The sequence below is a fragment of the Palaemon carinicauda genome, chromosome 3 (genome assembly GCF_036898095.1).
Source record: "Palaemon carinicauda isolate YSFRI2023 chromosome 3, ASM3689809v2, whole genome shotgun sequence".
Taxonomy (NCBI): domain Eukaryota; kingdom Metazoa; phylum Arthropoda; class Malacostraca; order Decapoda; family Palaemonidae; genus Palaemon; species Palaemon carinicauda.
Genome location: NC_090727.1, coordinates 170156391 through 170173656, shown reverse-complemented (window position 1 = coordinate 170173656; position 17266 = coordinate 170156391). Strand labels below are relative to the sequence as shown.

Genomic DNA, 17266 nt, shown 5'->3' with positions numbered 1-17266 from the left:
AGGATGTCGGCATCTTGTGTGCTCCCGATCTCCGTCGGCCTTTTCATCCTCGGACCTTAGTGTGATCACATTCAGCCTCCATCCGCGAAATCCTTTCCCAGAGAAACATTTGCCCAGTTCTTCACAGAGACTCCGTTTTGTTCGTGAACTCGGACAATGACTTCCGTAGTCAGAGCTCTCCCTTCAGCTGGATTTGTACGAAAGGAGTACATATCTTCCTTTCTCACCCTGGAGTGAGGTTTTTGCAGTAATGGAAAAATCCCCTCTTACAAGCTCAATACTTGTCTCGTGTTTATTCGCTAGGGACAGGGAGTTCACAGCCAAGCTACAAGAGTATACTCTCTTGTCTCTTCCACCTTTCTTTAGTAGGTGGAAAACGGTCTCTATCCTGGCAATTGGAACATCGGTCTCATGGGAAGATGTGGTTAGTCAAGATACCTCCGAGCATCTTAGGTCACTTCTTACAGAAGCCTCCAGTTTTTAGCCTTTCTTTGTGGAACAAGTTTGATCTTCAAACTCTGTCATACGAGGGGACGGCTTGCTATCATACAAACAGTTACCCCATGATTTCCTGTACAGGATTGACCGCTAGGACTAATACTCCTAGTCCCCTTTTCTGGACATCCGTCTTCAGCCTGTCATGTCGGTGAATGGTGCTTCAGTTTAGCTAGGCACTGAAGATTGTCATAGAGTTTTTACCCAAGGGTCAACGTACCCCTTCAGGATCGGCCTCATATCTAGAGACTTCGGGACGATTGGCTAATCCTAACAGTCTCGAGCTCCTCCGAGAAATATCGAGTTTACCATGAGGATTAAAGTAATCTCAGGAGAGACCCGACTGTCATACCAAATACGGGTATCTATAGACATGGCCATCAGCCAGCAAAAACTTCAACAGGTTTGCCAAGACTACATCAGTCTCTGTCGAATACAACCTCTTCAGTAGCAGCCAATATCCCAGGTCCTTCGGCACCACGGATCTTCCTTTCCTCTGGTTCTCTACAAGATCTGATCAAGAGACTGTCCTGATAAGGAGGCTGCCAGATGAGACTCTCTTCCTCCCTGGAGTCAATCTCCTCAGTTTTAGGAAACATCAAAGAAAGGTTAGGAGGACATACCGTACTACATGTGCTCAGGAATACTGTAGGGTCAGCACGAATGGTACCGTCTCTTACTCTCCTGGAAAGGCGTCTTCTTCCCTTTGGAAGATGTATCTACGGTGACGGCAGAGATTCATCTCCTTTCTCGTTCACGAGAAACACTTCTTTCACTTACGTGGTCTACCCTTGGGGGTGGGGTCCTGTCTATGGGTTTTGGAATTTATCCAATCCACCCCTTCTGCGGGAGACTTCTTCCACCAGCCTCCGTTCAGATGCCCTCCTTTCAAGAAGCAGTGTGGATGTCAATGACAGGCATTGATCTCCTTCTTCCTGCTGGAGAAAGACTGCTTTCACCTGTTAGGCTCCCTTTTGAGCAATTCCTCCAAGGATAGTGTCTTCTCCCCATCGCCGAGTAGGTGTCGTCGGCAGTCTTGTCTGGTTAAGAGACGGCTTTCTTAACAGACATGTCTACAACATCGAGGACCCATTGAGGACTTCCTTTACAACTTAATTTTCTCTGTGGTGAGAATCGTGTAAGGTTTGTCTCTCTTCTCGAGAGCACTATTTCAGTAATAGACCCACAAATTACCATTGGGAGGAATTCTGCTCCTAGATTAGGCGACGGGAGGTCACTGCTCATTCCTCGAGCATCTCCTCCAGACTGTAAAGCAATACTGTACCTTTCTCCCTCGTCGCCAATCATCATTCTTCACAGAGTTGGAGCCTATCTACCCGTAGTCGGGTACAGTAATTAAGCCCCTCCATAGGGCATGGGTTGCTTCCTTCGATCCCGAGGATACCCCTTCCCAACGACTCAGGACTCCTAGACAGCAGATCTTCAGTTGATCCCGAGGACAGTTCTCTCATGTTGTTACCCTCGGCCAAGAGGGTGGTCGTACCCTATGAGTCACCCTCAATATATCTCACTCATGGCAAGGAACCAAGTAACATCTGCCTTCTTTCCAGACAGCTCAGACCTCAGGTTAAAGCCCTTTGGACTGGAAATCCTCCGTAACGTGATCAATGATCCGCAGCAATGGCTTTTACGCCAGGGATTAACTTGGGGTTATACTTCGAGGAAGATAGCTTGCCCCAAAGGTTCAGTGCGCTTTGCCAACCTTAGGTAGGTCAAAGGAGACTCATCAGAATCTCATTTGTGACTGGAACCCACAGGGTCATGGAGCAGTCATTGAATCCATTTCCTTCTCATAGAGGTGACTTAGAGCTCATAACGTTTTTGGTAGGCATTCGCCCATAACGTTTACAAGTAGCGACTTTGTGACGCAGGCCATGCCAGTGGCACTGTGAAAGCATTACCGACCTTCACCTCCCCCATCCTGCAAGACGTGACCCAGGGGAGCATGCAGACGTTCTCCATTGCCCTAGCAGTGGCTATGCAATAAATGGTTTACAACACCGAGCACCTTGATGGACAAGTAGCAGATGATGAGGACAGAGTTAACCAAATGTAAGTCTGGGATGATTGACAAAGAATACCTATAATTGGGTCTTTCTTTCTTTCATCTCCCCCTCCCCACAGTGCAACCGCTCCTACGGTACTCTTCTTCAATTGCACAAAAAATTGGCTTATTGAGAAAGTCTTTTAAGATATTCGGTGATCAATCTATTCTGAAGAAATGTTTTAATTCTTTTATTCTACCTTGTTTTGAGTATTGTTCTCCTGTCTGGTCTTCAGCTGCTGATTCTCATCTTAATTTGTTGGACAGAAACTTACGGTCTATTAAATTTCTTATTCCTGATCTAGATATTAATCTCTGGCACCGTCGATCAATTAGTTCATTATGCATGTTGCATAAGATTTTTCATAACTCTGACCATCCTTTACATTCAGATCTCCCTGGACAATTCTATCCTGTTCGTAATACTAGGCAGGCAGTTAATTCTAATAGCCAGGCCTTCTCCATCATAAGACTCAATACTACGCAGTACTCTAGAAGTTTTATTCCAGCTGTTACCAAGTTGTGGAATGATCTTCCTAATCGGGTTGTTGAATCAGTAGAACTTCAAAAGTTCAAAGTTGGAGCAAATGCTTTTTTGTTGACCAGGCGGACATGAGTCTTTTTATAGTTTATATATGACATATTTGTTGTTGACGTTGTTAATAGTTTATATATGATATATCTCTTTTGACATTACTTTTTTTAGAATGATTTATTGTTAATTTGTTCTCTTCAGTTATTTATTTCCTTATTTCCTTTCCTCACTGGGCTATTTTTCCCTGTTGGAGCCCCTGGGCTTATAGCATCTTGCTTTTCCAATTAGGGTTGTAGCTTGGATAGTAATAATAATAATAATAATAATACTCTGTAAAGCTGACCTCCACTGTTTGCTGGTATAACCTTTTCCCTTGTGTAACCTAGTATAGATAAATATACTTGTTGCATCCCCATACACTCTGGCGAGGTGGGATTGGGTAACGTCTTTGGTTACTTTTAAGATTCCTACATTTCTAAGAATGTTTTCCATAGACTAGTCACACTGCTAGCATCACACATTCACAAGAAATGCTAAGGTCGCTAATCGTGCTTTGCACGTCTAGTTTAACGAGGTGTCAGGGTTTCTCTCTGTTACTTGTGATGCTCGTATGGGAAAACCCCAGGTCAAAGACCAACCAGTTGGTCAGGACTTCTACCCTCTCAACGGGTGAGTCCTTCTTATAAAATAGTAAAAGGTTTGTTTAGCGTCGGAACAAATGACAAATTTGGAAGTAATTTGTATTTTTTCCCAATGTACAAGCCTTTAGCTATTTAATCAAATTGCTCCTCCATCACCTGTCCCCCATAAGTCCTACCTGCAATCAAAAGTGACCAAAATACATAGGACACAGGTGTGTGTGTGTGAGAGGTGTGGCTGGTTACCCTGGCTACCTCTCCTACCCCCTACCGCTAACTAGTGGTGGGGTAGTTTCACTTCGCTCAAAGTCGTATGGATTTTTCAGCTTCACTGAAAAGATAATCCCCTATTGAATAACTAAAGGTTTGTACGTTAGGAAAAATGCAAATTACTTCCAAATTTGTCATGTTAGCACCAATTGCCCAGGCCGTCATCCTTACTGATCACGAGGTGTCAGGGTTCCCTCTAAACATCTTGTACATAGCACAGAGGGACACCCCTGGACATTTTCCATCCAGTTGAGTTCTGGACTTCCACCCACCATAAGGTGAGTCTCCTATGTAAAGAGTGTAAGATTTGTATTTGGTGCTGGAAAAAATGACAAATTTGAAATAATTTGCATTTTTCAATATTAAACTTAGCCGGTGATCATATAAGCTGCAACTCTGTTGCTCGACAGAAAAACCTACGGTCAAAATACGCCAGCGATCGCTATGCAGGTGGGGGTGTACATCAACAGCGCCATCTGTCGAGCAGGTACTTAGTACTCCAAGTAAACAAAGAACCAATTTTCTCTCTGTCGGGCTTCCGGCAAGACCTACTAATATGCTGTTACTAACTGGATTTGTTTTCACAACTATTTGGTGAAGTACACTATTCTAGTTTTGAGCTTTCGCTATGCAGGGGTTTTATCTTCATCTCAAAACTTGAACTCGTTTTGGATAGATTTAATTATGGTGACAAAGAGAGTATGGACTCTCTTTCACTTTTAAATGGCCGACCCTTCCCTTAGACGGAAGTGTGTTTAGGTTTTTAGTAATTTTGCTTAACACGTTATAGATCTATATATTTTATATCTCTCCGCCTTTATTAGGCCTCTTCGATTAACTTTCCATTTATTATAAACATATAAAAATAAATTTTTATGTTTTGTTTATATGCGACCTTTCCTGATAGTAGGCGGTCCTAACTTGGAACCGAAGTTAATCAACGTTGAGCCCATTATATCGTATTTAGCCTTTAAAGAATTTAAAACTTTTTAAATTTAATGTTTTATGAAAGAATTTCTTTGATAGTCTTCGTACTGTTTTCAAAGATGAACTAACGTTTAGTTTTTTAAACTACGCAGTTGTTGACGTTCAGGACGTTCAACATGCGCTCTATCGTTACGATAGAGAGAGAGTGTATCACGGTTTCACTTTGCAGTAAGAGTAAATCGATTCTGACGTTTCGTTCATTCTTTCTTAGCTTAAATGGTTTAAATTCTAAATTAAAGGAACTTTTTATTTGGAAAACCTTTCAGTTTTTTCCTTTAGCCAAATAACATGTTTTTTTGACGATATATAATTGGGCTCTTCTCTCAGGTGCGAAATCAAGAGAGAAAGAGAGAGAGAGATAGAGACGGAGGGAGAGAGAAGAGAAAAAAACGTTCCGTTCAAGCGGGTAACGTTGTTCTCGTGTTACTCTCCTCCCTAGTCGCTGTACGGGGAAGAAGGTAAAACGTTTCTAGGGTTTTATTCTTGTCCCCAGGCTATGTGCGGTGAGAGATTGTAAACGTAGTTTATTTGAACTAGTGTTTAGTCTCTTTCCCAGCCACTGAATTCTTTATCTTTATATATGTTTTCTGTTTTTGCTAGTATTAATGAGCTGCATTATACGACTGTTTTCGCAATTACTACCTTTTAATGAAGGGTAGAATTGCGTGTTTCAGGTAGAAATCAGTAAAAGTTTCGATTTCAGTGAAATAAGTGCAAAACAGAAAATCGAAGTGATAAAGTGATATGCGCAAAGTGTTACAGTGTTGCGTCCAAGGGTTCGTCTGTTCGTGCCTGTCGTTCACCTAGTCCGGGACCTCTTGCAAGCTCCCAAGCCCAGGGGAGAAGTAATGTCGAACGACTTATGGGTTCGTCAGGCCTTGATCAACGAACAGACGTTTCCCTCCGTGGTTTCGGGCGTATCTACCCAAGATCGCCCCACCCACACAAAGACGAGAGAGCCCATTTATTTCTCGTCTGCGGAAGAGGTTTCTCGTAAGAAACCATGGACCAAGGTCTCGCAGCTTATTAAGCGCAAGTCGGTCCCTTCCGCGCAAGTCCAACGGCCCAGTTGTAGCCACTGGGTCAGTTCGGACTCGCTGCAGTCTTCCGACGACTGCTCACCTCCTAAGAGAGGCAAAGCGGTACCGCATCAGGCAGTCACACCGTCTGTTGCCGCACCTGCTCCTGTAGACCCTAAGTGGTCTTTGCTGCAGACCATGCAGTCTCAGTTAACGTCATTGATGCGGGACTTTCGTGCGGAGAAGGTTGACACTGCACCAACCTCTAGCCTACAACCAACACGGTTGTGCGTCCTGTGGACGCTGAGGCGACCTTCTCCCGCACTCCAAGAGAGTCCCGCCACCCATGCGTTCCAGTGTACCCTGCCAGCCGCATGTTGACGTTCAGTAACGCACGGAACCTTCCGTTGACGTTCGCGAGGTACAACAACAGTCTAAGTTGTTTTGTTTTGACGCGGTGCGTCAACCTCCGCATTCTAGAGTTGTTTTGACTGCTCAGTATAGACAGTCAAAGCAGTCTCGAGTGAACACTGTATGTCCTCACGCACCTGTTGTGGTTGACAGTTCAGTTGTTGACAGTTCACAGACTGTCAAGCAGTTACATGACGTTGCCTTCTGGTCTGCTACTAATGCACCAGTGCTGTATGTCCTCACGCACCTGTTGTGGTTGACAGTTCAGTTGTTGACAGTTCACAGACTGTCAAGCAGTTACATGACGTTGCCTTCTGGTCTGCTACTAATGCACCAGTGAGAGACTCACTGAGATAACCTAGCTTTTATCGGACAAGGTTCCTGTAGATGAGAAAGTGCTGTTCTCCCTCCTACTGATATTTCCTTGAGGACTCTGTCATTTGGAGAGGAGCCTTAAGCTGCTTAGCCTCCTATGGACTTTAATTAAATCATGATGATTTTTTAAGGATCTTCGTCCGGATCTTGTAACTGCTGCTCCTCGTTCGCCTAACGTCAGAACTTACACTAGGCCTAGCTACTTCAAAGCCGTTGTTTTTAAGCTAGTGCTCTCTCGCTCTCCTAGAGAGCGTTACGTTGGCTAGGCGACTGGTTTTTGCACCAGGAGGAGTTTTAGGGATACAGCCTTTGATTTCCCTTCTTTTAAACTGGCTTATAGAGCGAGAGTCTGATAGGACACGAGAGAAGTTCTCGGCTTGGGAGTTCATGCCTCTGCCCAGATAGACTTCTCAATTCTGGTAGACTCGCCCTGGCGCCTAGCCAGGAGACGCTCCAAGTTGTTTACAGGTCAACTTCTCTACTTTTGTCGAGCCTTTGAAGTTTTGCTGTACTATTATGTCACACATAACAAGGCTTTCAGGGATGGTAAATGGTTCCGCCTCAGTCGCTAACCCCGTCTGTTGCCACACCTGCTCCCGTAGACCCTAAATGGGCTTTGCTGCAAGACATGCAGTCCAAGCTTGCGTCCTTGATAGAGGACTTAAATGCGGAGAAGAACCTTCTGGCCAACAACCTTCCAACTGGTTGGTTGTGCGCCCTGTTGACGCTGAGGTAACCTACTCGCGTCTGCCAGTTGAGGTGGTTCCTCCTTCTGGCCAACAACCTTCCAACCGGTCGGTTGTGCGCCCTGTTGACGCTGAGGTAACCTACTCGCGTCTGCCAGTTTAGGTGGTTCCTCCACCGATGCGACCCAGTGTGGGTTGCCAGTCGCACGTTGACTTTAAGCGACGCTCGGAGGTGGTTGTTGACGTTCAGGACGTTCAACAACCAGCAGAGGTAACTTGTTGTGACGCAGTGCGTCAACCTCAGCAACCCGGTAGGGTGTTGACTGCACAACCCAGACAGTCTAGACAGTTTCGGGTTGACGCTGTACTTCCTCGCGCACCCATGGTTGTTGACAGTTCACAGACTGTGCAGCAGTGCCATGATATTGCGTCCGGCTCCGTCACGCATCCACCAGTGCGACCGGATTCAGCGAGTCAGACGTTGCCCACTCCGTTGCCGTTTCCCCATCAGTTTCGGATGAGGAACCCTCTGATGAGGACGTTGCTGAACAAGACGATCAGCCCCCAGCCCTGCTATCCATCCAGAAGATGCTGAAGAAGGAACGCTGCCCAGTCAGGCTGTGGATGAGTCTGGTAGGGACACTGTCATCCGTGGATCAATTTGTGTCACTAGGAAGACTACTCCTCCGTCCTCTTCTATACCATCTAGCTTTTCACTGGAAAAAGGACAAGACGCTAGAAGCGGTCTCGATCCCGGTTTCCGGAAAGATAAAGTCTTGTCTGACTTGGTGAAAGGACTATATCAACCTTAGAGAGGGTCTTCCCCTGACTGTTCAGACTCCCAACCACGTTCTCTTCTCGGACGCATCGGATGTAGGCTGGGGTGCGACATTAGACGGTAGGGAATGCTCGGGATTATGGAACTCGAGTCAAAGGACAATGCATTTCAACTGCAAGGAGCTACTGGCAGTACGTCTGACCTGGAAAAGCTTCAGGTCTCTCCTTCAAGACAAAGTGGTGGAGGTGAACTCGGACAACACCACGGCTTTGGCGTACATCTCCAAGCAAGGAGGGACCTACTCTCTGACATTGTACGAGATCGCAAGGGACCTCCTCACCTGGTCAAAAGGTCTAGACATATCACTAGTAACGAGGTTCATCCAAGGCAACTTGAATGTCATGGCAGATTGTCTCATTCGGAAGGGACAAATAATTCCAACAGAATGGACCCTCCACAAGGATGTATGCAAGAGACTTTGGGCCACCTGGGGCCAGCCAACCATAGATCTCTTCGCAACCTCGATGACCAAGAGGCTCCCAATATTTTGCTCACCAATCCCGGACCCAGCAGCAGTTCATATAGATGCCTTTCTACTAGATTGGTCACATCTAGATCTATATGCATTCCCTCCGTTCAAGATTGTCAACAAGGTACTGCAGAAGTTCGCCTCTCACGAAGGGACAAGGTTGACGCTAGTTGCTTCCCTCTGGCCCGCGAGAGAATGGCTCACCGAGGTACTTCGATGGCTAGTAGACGTTCCCAGAACACTTCCCCTAAGGGTGGACCTTCTACGTCAGCCACGCGTAAAGAAGGTACACCAAGGCCTCCACGCTCTTCGTCTGACTGCCTTCAGACTATCGAAAGACTCTCGAGAGCTAGAGGCTTTTCGAAGGAGGCAGCCAGAGCGATTGCTAGAGCAAGGAGAACATCCACCCTTAGAGTCTGCCAATCGAAGTGGGAAATCTTCCGAAACTGGTGCAAGTCAGTATCCGTATCCTCGACCAGTACCTCTGTAACTCAAATAGCTGACTTTCTCTTATATCTGAGGAAAGAACGATCTCTTTCAGCTCCCACTATCAAGGGTTACAGAAGCATGTTGGCATCAGTCTTCCGTCACAGAGGCTTAGATCTTTCCAACAATAAAGATCTACAGGACCTCCTTAAGTCTTTTGAGACCACGAAGGAGCGTCGTTTGGTTACACCTGGTTGGAATTTAGACTTGGTACTAAGATTCCTTATGTCAGACAGGTTCGAACCGCTACAATCAGCCTCCCTGAAAGATCTCACCTTAAAGACTCTTTTCCTGATATGCTTAGCCACAGCTAAAAGAGTCAGTGAGATTCATGCCTTCAGCAAGAACATCGGATTCTCATCCGAAACGGCTACATGTTCTACAACTTAGTTTTCTAGCCAAACACGAGCTGCCTTCTCGGCCTTGACCAATATCGTTCGATATTCCAAACTTATCGTATGGTTGGAAATGAACTAGAAAGAGTCTTATGTCCTGTAAGAGCTCTTTAAGTTCTATTTAAAAACCTTTACGAGGCCCGTCTGAAGCTTTATGGTGTTCAGTTAAGAATCCATCTTTGCCTATGTCAAAGAATGCTTTATCCTATTTTATCAGACTGTTAATACGAGAAGCTCATTCCCATCTGAATGAGGAAGACCAAGCTTTGCTGAAGGTAAGGACACACGAAGTTAGAGCTGTCGCAACTTCCGTGGCCTTTAAACAAAATAGATCTCTGCAAAGTATAATCGATGCAACCTATTGGAAAAGCAAATCAGTGTTCGCGTCTTTTTATCTTAAGAATGTCCAGTCTCTTTACGAGAACTGCTACACTCTGGGACCATTCGTAGCAACGAGTGCAGTAGTGGGTGAGGGCTCAACCACTACAATTCCCTAATTCCATAACCTTTTTAATCTTTCTCTTGAAATGTTTTATTATTGTTTTTGGGTTGTCCGGAAGGCTAAGAAGCCTTTCGCATCCTACTTGATTTGGCGGGTGGTCAAAGTCATTTCTTGAGAAGCGCCTAGATTAGAGGTTTTGATGAGGTCCTGTTGTATGGGTTGCAACCCTTCATACTTCAGATCCTAGGGGTCGCTCAGCATCCTAAGAGGATCGCGAGGCTCCGTAAGGAAGACGTACTTAAAAAGGCAGAGTAATTGTTCAAGTCGACTTCCTTACCAGGTACTTATTTATTTTATGTTTGTTATTTTGAATAACTGCTAAATTGAAATACAAAATACTTAGCTCATAATAATGTAAACATGTAATGCTGGTCTCTACCCACCCCCCTGGGTGTGAATCAGCTTATATGATCACCGGCTAAGTTTAATATTGAAAAATGTTATTTTTATTAATAAAATAAATTTTTGAATATACTTACCTGGTGATCATATATTAAAGGACCCTCCCTTCCTCCCCAATAGAGACCCAGTGGACCGAGGAGAAAATTGGTTCTTTGTTTACTTGGAGTACTAAGTACCTGCTCGACAGATGGCGCTGTTGATGTACACCCCCACCTGCATAGCGATCGCTGGCGTATTTTGACCGTAGGTTTTTCTGTCGAGCAACAGAGTTGCAGCTTACAGTATATGATCACCGGGTAAGTATATTCAAAAATTTATTTTATTAATAAAAATAACATTTTTCTTAACTATACAAACCTAAAGCTCTTTACACTTACTGTTCCCACTATCACCTACCAGAAATCCTATCGCAATTACAAAGTGATGGTGTTTACTAGTGCTGGTGTGAGTAGGGTGGCGGACTATCCCAGCTACTTCCCCTCCCGCTAACCAGCAGAGGGTAGTTACACCTCGCAAAATTTAACGGCTGGTTTCAGCTAGCTCCGAAATAATACTTATATATAAAGAGCTTCAGGTTTTTCTTATGAAAAATACAAATTATTTCAAATTTGTCATGTTTTTCCCAATTCTATTTTTTGTAAATATCCTAAGTTTGGAGTAAATGCATTGGAGCACCTATAAGGTGTGGGTTGTGTATTGTATATATTGACATCACTTACTATTAACTACCATTCATTCTTCCTTCCAAAACAGGGAAAAAATTACTACAAAAGTGTTGTATCCTACTGTACCTGGGAATGGTTTAACTAGCCATGATAATACGATTACTAATCAATATACCTTAGTATATAAAAAATTACATGACTGTAGTGCATACACTTGCATTTTCAGTTTTAAGTTGTACTATCAAATTCAAATTGCATGGTTGGAAACTATGAGGCTAGTTTTTAGATTTTATAACTGTCCAATTAGTTTCAATTAAATATTGACCAAATATACTTAAAACAATTTAGAATATACAGTATTTTGATACCTTACCTTAAATGGTTGAATTTGCTTTGAATTGTATTTGTTTCTATTGCATTCATGTCATTATATATTCCCCCTTCACAGGATCAGCAACGACTTGTCCTACATAAAGGCAGGTTATCAAAGTGATAAATGGAAGTGGGTTTTAAGCTTACCCCAGAATGCTACACGAACTACTACAAGCGTTGCTGGATCGACAACTTCAGTACCTTTACCATCTAATCCTGTTGTGTCATCAACTGCAGAGACGCAAGATAAACAGGAAACTAGCACTACCACTGACGTGAAAAGTACAGCTAATGAGGCTTCATCTGTATCAGAAGGCATTGAACAAAAGTCTGACATAAGTAAATCAAGCTCCCCTTCAAAACGTTTTACTGAAGAGGAGTTAACAAAAGAAAATCTGTTTAAAGTCTTTGGGTTGGACAAAATTCCAAAATCTCTTCCTTGCCAGTAAGTTTTTATTACCCACTAAGTATCAAGCTTTAGTGGAGTAAATATATGATTCTTGTTTGTTATATTTAAATATTTAAGTAGGCTATACAGTATTTGTTCCGTAACTGGAATACAAACCACGCTATTTAATAGGGGTATTACTTTTGGCATTGCTGAAATGACGAGCCATTAATTTTTAACGAGGGTTTACTACCCACACCGCTAGTTAGCAGGGGTAGGGGAGGGTAGCTTGCTACCCCCCCTCTCTCACACACCTGTGCTTGAGCTCACTTTGCTCTCGGCTCGGATGGTGGTCGGACGTGTCCGCTCTCATCCTTGCCGTCATATTGGCAGCCATTTAATTGCTTTTGTTCTTTTCTTTTTCTAGTTCTGTATATGTGAAGTTGGCTTCTGCGATCACGCGCACCTGCCCTAGGTTTCCCGACCCCCCCTGTGGAACATTCATGTCGGCGGTCAAGACTGATCCTCACGCCCTTTGTCCTTCTTGTAGGGGCCAACGGTGTGATAGCAACAACAAGTGTAGGGAGTGGTCTGCCTCCTAGTGGGAGAGGTTTTCGTGACGACGGAAGAAGAAGTCCAAACGGGATATTTGAAGGTTGCTTCGAAAGGAGAAAAACCCAAGGCCTCTTCTTCCGTTGCCCAAACTTCCTCCGAAGCTCCCACTCAGAGACCGTCGAGTGGTAGCGTAGCCGATGTATTGTTTACCAACCTCGGGGCTTGAGAGATGACATTGCTTCCCCTAGCGCAGCAGCTCCACCTCTCCCCCCTGGGGAGGATATGTCACTAACTTCCCTTTTGCAGCATTGGTCCTCCTTGGGGCTTACGGGTTCGTCCTCCAAGGAGGTTTTGCTTAACTACATCCGAATGGGTGCCACTGTCAAGCAATCGTCGTCGCCGTCAGAGGTTGATCCTCTGTCTCTTGTTGACGTTGTGGTGTCAGAGGTATCCAATGCTGTATCACCCATCACTTCTTCCACTCCAAACTCTACGGTAGCTGACAGCTTAGTTTCTCCCGTTCCTGTTCAACCTACGAGGGAGAAACTAAGTCCATCGTCAGTCTCTCCTGCTAGTGTTTCTCCCCCCCCGGGGAGTTCACTTACAGAGACTCCTCTTCGGAGGACTGCAGAAGGTCAGCTTGCAGATCCAATGGCCCCCAGAGGGCGCATTCGTCGGAAGGCTCGCCTTCCTCTTCACCATAGAGGCCTTCCTCCACCTGCGGTGAGGAGGCGCCTCTTTGGTTCAACATCTTCGATGCAGTCCACCGCAGAGGAACCTCTAGACTAATCATCCATCACTGCTCCTGCATTGGTCCTGGACCTTTCTGCAGATCGTTCGCGATCTCCTTCGGTTGAAGGTCGTCCTTTTAAAGGACACGTCGACCTTCCACCCAACAGACCTGCCGTCACCGTTTCTACATGGGCCTAACAAGGCTCCACCCAAGCACGCTGTTGCGCGCCAACAACAGACGCGCTACATGCCAACGAGACCTGACGAATGCTTTTTAGTAGCTCGTCAGGCCCCATCACTAAACCCTAACACAGGGCATCAAGGGCGTACGTGCCAACACGCGCACGTGCTCCAACATGAGCATAGCTCCATCACGCGCTATGCGCCTAGCTGCGTGCTATCAACCTCCTGTGCAATGGCGATCTCCTGCGCGCCAGTGCTCTCCCACGCGCCAACAGTCTCCTGCCCGCGTGCATACGCGCCCAACATCCAACTTTCCTGCGCGTCATGCTGCGCATCATCCTACGTGCCAGGAAAAACCTGCGCGCCAACCAGTACCTGCGCGCCAGCCTTCTCCCGCGCGCATCCACAAGGATACGCGCACGCACCCTGCGCACACTCGCCCATCCTCTCCAAGGGATACGCGCCAACATTCTCCCGCGTGCCGTACATGATTCAACTGCGTGCCTGCGCGCGCGGGCCCTACGGCTGGCATTGACGCGTGCGAACTCTCGCCCGCGCACGCGCCACCAGTCTCCCGCGTGCGAGCCCTGATAATCTCCTACGTGCGAGCGCCATTATTCTCCCGCGTGCGAGACTGCTGAATGACGGACAGTAAGGTCGCCATCGCCTCATTTCCCTCCCCGCAATCGCATACCACCGCTCATTGTGGGAGAAGGGAAACATCCAGAGGGGTCCATGATCCCAAAGCTACCACAGGCGAACCCACCAATGATGGTGACTCCTCCCAGGGATCCTTCAATCCCTGTCCCTTTAAAGGGTATGTCTGACAGCATGTCTGTCAGCCAACAACCCTGGTTCGGTGCCCTGATCAGAGTCGTAACTCAGGATTTCAAGCCTGTCTTCTCTGAATTGGGACTCAGAACCATGGCTTCTTCTACCCCTTTGAAGAGTAAAAGAGGAGTTTCAGTCGCGGTCACTTCCCCAAGGGCGAAACTGCTCCACGCAGACCTTCCAGGCAGGTTCCTTCTAGTCCTCAGACTGCCTCTCCTTCCCTTTCGGATGAAATTTCCCGTCCCCAAGGGAATCACGCGAGGAGAGACTTTCCCCCATCGCACCAATGGAGGAAACCTCTCTCTGCGCCGCGGGTCTACTCAGTCGGGGATTGAAAGGGACATGCCACCCTCGTCAATGTTGGAGTCTTATATCCTTCCCAGGAAGGAATCTAAAAACTCCAAAACATTGTCGAAGTCCTCTACTAGGACTAGGATGGAGCCAACTAGCCACTCAGGGAATTTCCGCGATTCTCCCCAAGAAGAGCCTTCGGGGATAGAAGGAGACTTCGCTGCAAGTCCTACAGCAGGAGGAGACCAGCAAGAGTCAGAACATGAGTTTTGGCAAATTCTGACTCTAATGAGGGCTCTCAACGGGTTTTCCGACCCAGAGATCCCTCCTCGAGAGGGCAAAGACACGGTCTTAGACCGTGTCTTTGGTACTCAAAAACCCTCTAAGACCAGTGCAGCCCTGCCCTGGTCTCAGGGGGTTAAGAGTACCAGGGACAAGATCTCACAACTGCTCTCCGATATGTCTTCCTCCAACCGTTCCGGTACCACCAACAAGCTCCTCCCTCCTCTTCGCGTACAGCAGAGGAGGTACTCCGAGATCCTAGAGGAGCCTTGTTTAGCTCTTCCTCGTCACCACTCGCTGTAAGAGCTAACCAGGGGAGTCCCTCTTGAGAGACTCTCCAACCGGCAGGTCTCATTCTCGGCAGCCGAGATCCTCAACCAGGAGAAAGTTGCGAAGTGCGCTATGCAAGTCACTTTGTGGCTCGCTATCTGGTTGGGGACCATAGGTATCCTGATACGTTCCGAGGACTTTTCCAAGGAACGTACCAGGAAGGCTATGGAAACCTTCCTGCTCTCAGGTACTCGCATGATCGAGTTTCTGGCCAACCAAGTCTCGAACTTGTGGGCAAATACCATCCTGAAACGTCGGGATGCAGTAACTGAGAGATTCCATCAGAAGGTCTCTAGCGCCGAGATCAATAGGCTCAGACATTCCTCCCTAGAGGGATCCCTCCTGTTCAAGCCTAAGGATGTGGAACATGCCGCTGAGAGGTGGAGGAAGTCTCATCAAGACTCCCTCCTTCATAGGGCTTTAACATCCAAGCCCTATAAGCCTCCAGCACCACAGCAGTCCCGTCCAGTCAAGACCACTACAATGACAACAGCAGCGAAGACCTGTCAAAGAAAGGAAAGGCAAAAAGTTCTCCAGGGGAGGCAAGAATCCTAGAGGGAGCAGCCGAGGCCACAAACGCTAGGATAGGCAGTCCCCCTGCATGTCCACCAGTGGGGGGATGCCTACAAAGTTTCTCAAACAGGTGGAAGCAACTCGGGGCCGATTCCTGGACAATCTCCGTGATCAGTCTAGGATATCGCGTCCCGTTCATAACATCTCTACCTCCCCTGACGACGAATCCAGTGTCATTGAACTCCCTTGCCATGGGATCGTCAAAGGAGCAAGCCCTTCGTGCAGAAGTCCAAACCCTGTTGAAGAAGGGCGCTCTCCAAGAGGTCCTCGACGGATCCCCAGGCTTCTTCAGTCGACTCTTTCTTGTAAAGAAGGCGTCTGGAAGCTGAAGACCAGTTATCGACCTCTCAGCCCTGAACACGTTTGTCAAACAAACTCCGTTCAGCATGGAGACGGAAGACACGGTCAGACTAGCAGTAAGACTGCAAGACTTCCTGTGCACACTGGACCTAAAGGACGCGTACTTCCAGATCCCAGTCCATCCGTCTTCAAGGAAGTACTTAAGATTCAGCCTAGACAACAGAATGTACCAGTTCAAGGTGCTGTGTTTCGGTCTTTCCACAGCACCACAAGTCTTCACCAGAGTGTTCACCCTAGTATCATCTTGGGCACACAGGATTGGCATCCGTCTCCCCTGTTATCTGGATGACTGGTTAATCCTAGCAAATTGGTGTCAACCCTTCTTCAACACTGAAACAAACTTCTGAGACTTTGCCAAGATCTGGGGATCATGGTAAATCTTGAGAAGTCTTCACTGCTTCCCACTCAAAGACTGGTATACTTAGGCATGATTATAGACACCACTCTCCACAAAGCCTTCCCATCAGGCGACAGGATAGCAAGGCTGAGGAAGGTCGCAAGACCTTTTTTCAGACGACAAGAACTTCCAGCCCAATTGTGGCTACGTCTCCTTGGTCACCTTCCATCGCTGGCCCGTCAAGTTCCCAATGGTCGCCTCAGGATGAGATCCCTCCAGTGGCGACTCAAGTCCTGGTGGAATCAAGCTTACGACTCCCCGGACATCCAGATCCCCATGGGACCTGCGGAACTGACGGATCTCCAGTGGTGGGTGGCAGACGAGAACCCACGAAAAGGAGTGGATCTTCTCGTCCTCCCCCCGGATTTGATGCTGTTTTTGGACGCTTCAAAAAAAGGGTGGGGGCGGCCCACGTGCTGCACCACACGACTTCAGGCCTCTGGTCTGAGTCAGAAAGGTACCTCCACATAAATCTCCTAGAGATGAAAGCCATCTTTCTGGCCCTTCAACAGTTCCAACAGTACCTGGCAAGTCACTCTGTGGTGGTGATGAGTGACAACACCACAGTACTGTAGTGGCCTACATCAACAAACAAGGAAGTACTTTTTTTTCCGCAACTATCCCATCTAGCAGTAGAGATACTGAGATGGGCCGAAATCCACTCGATACCACTATCGGTACGCTTCATTCCGGGCAAAAGGAATGTGCTTGCCGACAACCTGAGCAGAGCATCT

At 46.7% G+C, this 17266-nt stretch overlaps 1 protein-coding gene across 3 annotated transcripts in view; it reads left to right on the top strand.

The window, feature by feature from the left end:
• LOC137638759 (ubiquitin carboxyl-terminal hydrolase 48-like) overlaps positions 1-17266 on the top strand; it is a 355352-nt gene that overhangs the window by 24644 nt on the left and 313442 nt on the right. For all 3 annotated transcript variants that reach the window (XM_068371107.1, XM_068371105.1, XM_068371106.1), the window contains exon 2: positions 11687-12055. In XM_068371107.1, the coding sequence (XP_068227208.1) occupies positions 11687-12055 (369 nt within the window). The remainder of the gene's footprint in view (positions 1-11686; positions 12056-17266) is intronic.